This window comes from Ovis canadensis, chromosome 8 (genome assembly GCF_042477335.2).
Source record: "Ovis canadensis isolate MfBH-ARS-UI-01 breed Bighorn chromosome 8, ARS-UI_OviCan_v2, whole genome shotgun sequence".
Classification (NCBI taxonomy): Eukaryota; Metazoa; Chordata; class Mammalia; order Artiodactyla; family Bovidae; genus Ovis; species Ovis canadensis.
The window spans coordinates 31,147,152-31,153,151 of NC_091252.1; the positions used below are offsets into that span (position 1 = coordinate 31,147,152).

General features: G+C 35.0%; 1 protein-coding gene across 2 annotated transcripts in view; it reads left to right on the forward strand.

Moving 5' to 3' along the window:
- GOPC (golgi associated PDZ and coiled-coil motif containing) overlaps positions 1-5,000 on the forward strand; it is a 45,260-nt gene extending 40,260 nt beyond the window's left edge. For both annotated transcript variants that reach the window (XM_069599166.1, XM_069599168.1), the window contains one exon: positions 1,895-5,000. In XM_069599166.1, coding sequence (XP_069455267.1) covers positions 1,895-2,025 — 131 coding nt within the window. In that variant the 3' untranslated portion in view covers positions 2,026-5,000. The remainder of the gene's footprint in view (positions 1-1,894) is intronic.
- Positions 5,001-6,000: the final 1,000 nt, after the last annotated feature.

Consider the following 6,000-nt stretch of genomic DNA (forward strand, 5'->3'; position numbering starts at 1 on the left):
AAGCAGAAATCAGAATTTTGTAAAACACATATCAACCACCATGAGCTTGACAGCTTCCTGACACTTAAAGAGCTTTTCTAATAAGATTGGTGGTGATATTGATGAGTATGATTTTTTAATACAGTAAAATGAAATGTGTCAGCTTTTGCAATTGTTGCATAACTCAGGGATCTAATACTTTTGAAACGACCAGCATGTGATATTACTGAATCCTGTGTGGGTGAAAAGAGCCATTCAAAAGTGCAAGATAGACAAATGATTTTAATGCATCAGAGTGTGAAAGTCCATTGATATGGTTTTAGATTCTATATTGTAAAATTTGGTATAATATCAAAGAAGAATATTGACAGTTATTTGAAAAGGCTAAGTTACTCTTCCCTCTTCAGAGTTACACATCTCTGTGAAGTGGACTTCCTTCACATGCTTCTAACTGATTGAGTGAAAGCAGATATGAGGATCTCGCGGTCTTATGTAAAGCCAGACATTAAAGATACTTGCAAAATTGTAAAATTGTGACATTCCTCTAAGTTTTTTGGAAATTAGAGTTATTTTCACTAAACAGATATTTATGTTAACATTCATGGAGTTTATTACCATTTTTAACAAAGTAATTTTTATTTTAGATTTCTCAGTTTTAATCACCAATATAGTAAACGTTAGTAGGTCACTTACTATTAATAACCCACATGAAAAAACACTCTTTGCAGTTCTCAGTTCTTAAGAGTGTAAAGGCATCCTGAAGTCAGAAAGTTTGAGAACTTGCGGCATCGAGTGTTACAGTAGGCTGATGAACTGTTGCCCTTTTGGTGAGCCTGTGTGGTGTGAAGGGTCTGTGCAGAGACGGCATTCGCATTCGGTCTCCCTCCGCATCTGGAACGAAACCATTGTGTCAGTATGCCAGCACCTTGCACTGCTGAGCTGCTTTTCTTTTGATTTTGTTGTCTTTTACCTTTTCTTGTTTGTTTGTTTTTTTGTCGGGATTAGAAGGCTTGCAGCTGAGGCTTTTTTAAAGGGTTTCCCTGTCACCTATATAAATTGCAAACCATTTAAAATGTGACCCAAATAACCAAACATGTATAACTCTTAGGATACATTACTATTAGTGTGTGATTAGTGTGAAGTCGCTCAGTCGTGTCTGACTCTTTGCGACCCCGTGGACTGTAGCCCACCAGGCTCCTCTGTCTGTGGGATTCTCCAGGCAAGAATACTGGAGTGGGTTGCCATTTCCTTCTCCAGGGGATCTTCCCGACCCAGGGATCGAACCCAGGTCTCCTGCATTGCAGGCAGACGCTTTAACCTCTGAGCCACTATTAACTGATCACAAATCACAAGAAATGTATCCATTGGTTATCTTTTTAGCATGTATCCATGTTTCATAGCTCACTAAGCAGATTTCATAGTCAACTTTCATTTATTTGCAAGCCTATTATCTGTTTTGTAAATTAACCAAAATTAGTTTTAAATTTTATCTGGATGTTGTCTTACCAACAGGTTAGATTTAGTAAATAAACTAGTATATGCCTCAGTGAGCTGAAGTTAAATAATTTGAAAGCAAAATGTGAAAGAAAAATATACAGTTCCATAGGTATTTGTGTTAAGTAGAACTAATTGAATTTTGCAGTTGTGTGTATCAATTCTGAATTTCATGAATAATTTGGCAGGAAAGTTTATATAATTTTTAGATAGGTCAATAGATAATATTAAAAACATCTGTACAGTGTTGATGTCTGCTCTAAGGAAACATTCCTTTGTAAGAAATTGCTGTCTTGATTAATCTAGGGCCCATTATTTGCTTCATATTACTATTATCAGTTACAGTGGACTTTCCTTTGTTATTGCTCAACAGAAGTATGATTTTTTTAATTAGGAAGTATCTGCTTATTTTCTCTTTCAGGATTTAATAAGAAGGCAGTTACTGATGGACACGAAAATGGAGACCTAGGAGCTTCAAGTGAAACTCCTCTAGAAGACAGTGCTTCTAAATTAGATGATCTACACAGTCTGTATCATAAAAAGTCTTATTAAATTGACTGTATCTTCAGACAAGATTGTTAATCAGACTATTCTGAATTTGGGGCACCAGGGAACATGGTGACAAAGACTATACAAGATTTAAGGAGGCTGTTTATTGCCTAAATGAAAGGCGGGTACCTCAGGGCTTCATGTGAACAATTCTAAATGCATAAAACTCCCTGTTTTCTGTGGTATACCATAATTAGCTATTGCATGAAAAGCAATTTTGATTTTCTTCAAATTTATAAAGTACCAAAGCATGTGTTTCCCGAAAGGATAGTATTAGGCTCTTAAGTACCAAATAAAGCACTACTGTTTTATTTGATTCCTTTTCCATTTAGTAGAAGGACAGTGCTAACTGGAATTTTTTTTTTTTAAGGAATAGCCTTTAAATATAAGAGAATAAATGAATTCATATCGTATGTTCCAGAATGTTAAGTGTGATGTTTCAAAGGACAGAACTTGACTCAGTGAATTGCAGAAATGTAGGCTTGACTTAAATTTGTTTTTTAACTGAAAGAATGGTTTCAGTGTTTTGTTTTTTTTTAAATTTAATGTGCTTCCTGATGTCTAAATCAGTTCTTAATGATCATTTATTATAATGAGCTTGCTTTTCAATGTTATCCATGCAGTACAGAATAGTTTTCTTTAAGCAATCCTGTATCAATCAATGCTGCACTAGAAATAGTTTCAGTTATTGTACTTTTCAGGTTTTTTAAAAGAAATGCAGATGAGTGTGAAATGTCTGTTCTCAATTATGTTGATTTGTGTGCGAGGTATTGGAGCATTATGTTATTAATGTTTAGTCACAAATGCTTTTTTTCTGGAATCCACGAAAGGCAGTTTTATCCATTTTGAGTTGTTCATAATGTTTGTATTGTGATAGTCCTAGCACTTAAAGGTACATTTTTTTCTGGCGGTAAAAGCTCAAATTTATTACTATGTCAATGAGATACATTTAATTCAAACAGCAGTTTTCTCTCGAAGTATTGATGACTAACTGATTTGCCAATAATCTATAAATCTGAGGCACTGGTGGTGGGCAGGATAAAGTGAGCACGTTTTGATATGATAATTTTTTGGTTGGCTTTTCAGTGTTAAGTTTGACTAAAGTGCTTTTCATATGCAAACTAGATTTGCTACTTCTTTATCCCAGGAATCAGCTTGGAGTGCCTGCTCCCTTCTGTGCTATTCCACAGGCCACTGTACCCTGCAGGGAAAAGTGAAGAACATTGCATTTGAAGAGATGATAGTTTTGCCAATATCATTGTTTTAAAGAATATACATTTAAGGGAATATAAATTGGGAGAAGGCTTTTAGAGTATTATCAGTATCTCATTTCTAATATTCAGATGTTATGTGATACAAAACACATTCTCTTGTCTTTCCTAGATGCACTATATATTTGTTCATAGGTAAATCTATAAAATGTATATACTTTATTTGGTGGTTTTGCTATTTATAAATTTTATGTTTCACCTGTTACTCATTTATGGTTTGTTTTGGTAGTTTTGTTCATCTGTATATCACCATGTTAATTTGTAATAGGAAATGCACTTCATAGTATATGTGGTTACTGATATTAAAATACCTTTTAGCATAATATTGCCTCTGAGCAAAAACTAGTATTTAATTGTACAACTGAATAAGGAAGCCACATGTTATTGTTTGCTCCTGACAGGCTAGGACTCTTAAAAGAAAAATATTTCCTCCTTATGCGTTCCCCCTTCTCTAGCACATGCCCCCATGCATGATATGAGATCTGTAAACTGGATTTTAACCAGTATATTCATTCAGTCAAAAAAATTTTCCATTGTCACATATCTGAAAGCTTTTTTGTTGTGACTTGAAACTATGTTATTCTTATCTTTTTAAAACACCATCTAGGATGGGATGGCCTTGCCAGTTTTTCAGAGAGTATCTTTTATCTACTAAGACCGAATCCTTAGGAAATATTAACCAAAGCCTTTTGATTTTCAAGAACTAATATGTCTATAAAGAGTTTTTTTTTAAGAGCCTTGAGTTGGCATTTCTATGAGGACGCTGTGTAATGTAAAGGGTTGTATGAGGTAGTTATGATAGAAACTCCCTTCTTGGGCTGATAAACAAAATAAAAAATGTTCCAGTTAGTTTAAAATTACAGAGGTCAGTTCCCATTTCATTCCTGCTTCACCTTGGTTTGCAGCCTATGTGAGAGCACTGTTGCTCAGGGATTACTATGAGGTTCCCATCTGGTGTTTAGAAAGTACTTGGTTAAAAGTTCCTTTTAGAATGTATGGTCTTTGGGAGATGAAAGAGAATTACAGACTCTTTCCAAAGGTCTAAATGGAAACAGTTTTTATGTTTTCACATTTGTACGAAAGAAACTGATTTCTAGGACTAAACCAGATAAGGAGAGAACTGTTGCAAAGCCATTACAATTAAAAAGGAAAAAAAAAAGTATACACATACACAAACAGAATAGCTGAGAAAAAAATTTCAAGAGTATGAGGGTTGTATGTCTGTGTGTATATATTTACAGTTAACTTCTACAGTTCAAAGTGTCTGTGACTTTGATGGCAAACAGCGTTTGGATTATGAGATTTTAAAATAGATTGAAAAGAGATGAAAATTTTGAGATCCTTGGTAATGCAAACAAATGGTTTTGGCTGACTTAACAGTTGTCAAAAGTTAGCTCAGCGTTTCTTTGGTGCTGGTTCTACCCCCTCTCCCACTCCCCCACTGTAGACTTTGTTTTCATGTTTAGAAACAAAATATATTGATTCATGTGTAAGTTGCATATTTCTGATGTCCTTATTATGTAATGCGCTATCCCAGCTACCCAGTTTTCCATATAGGGTTGGCCTCAAATCTATAGGATTTTTGACGAATGTACCATATCTAGTTGTGTTGTTTTACTATTTTTTTATTAGCCTGTAAATAAAGATGGCATTTCTCCTATATTAAAATGGTATTAATCTCATTTAAAAATAAACATTTTACAAGTCTTTCATGTTAAAGCTTTTCTTTATTTCCAGTAGCTTCTGTCATTTGTATCAGTGAGTCGTGAAGGCTATGGTTGAGACTTCCATGTTCCCAATGCAGGGGGCTCAGTTAGATCCCTGGCCTGGGATATAGGGTCTCTCATGACACACAGTACAGCAAAAAGAAAAAGAAAATTGATAGCCAATGTCCTTGAGGATAACATTGATAAAAATCAAACAATGAGGGATTTCCCTCGTGGTCCAGTTGTTAAGACTCCACACTTCCCATGCAGGGTATAAGGGTTCAATCCCTGCTTAGGGACCTAAGATCCCACATGCCATTCAGTGTGACCAAAAAAAAATAAGAAGAATAATAAAATTGTTTCTTATTAGATACTGTGTAAGAGGATGTTCATCCATTTTATCATCTAAGCATATATAATCTAGAAGTTCTCAAATTGTGTCTAATAATTTTTAGACATATCTATAAACTTTGTTCAGTTTGCCCCTCACAAGGTGTATATGTGGTCATTTATAGTCAACCTAAGAACTAGGTGTAAAATATGTAGAAATGCTATTTCTGTGTCAAGGGTATTTGAGGTCAGTCAGGAGGAAAAACTCAAAAATGGCATTTTATTCTTAAGTATTAATTAATGTAAAGCTTATTTCAGAAATTTACTTGCATGATGAACATTTGGGGCTTCCTGGTGGCTCAGACAGTAAAAGAATCTGCCTGCAGTGCCAGAGACACGGCTTCGATTCCTGTGTTGGAAATATCCCCTAGAGAAAGGAATGGCAACCCACTCCAGCATTCTTGCCTGGAGAATTCCATGGACAGAGGAGCCTGGAGGGCTGTAGTCCATGGAGTCTCAAAGAGTCGGACATGACTGAGCAACTAACACTTTCACTTTATGAACATATAAACATATTTATTTATTTATTTGTCATTGAGTAGCTTTGATTCAGTCCTAATACTCTATGCTGTGTGTCAGCTCCCAGTTTACCAGTTTGGAAAAGTCTTCCT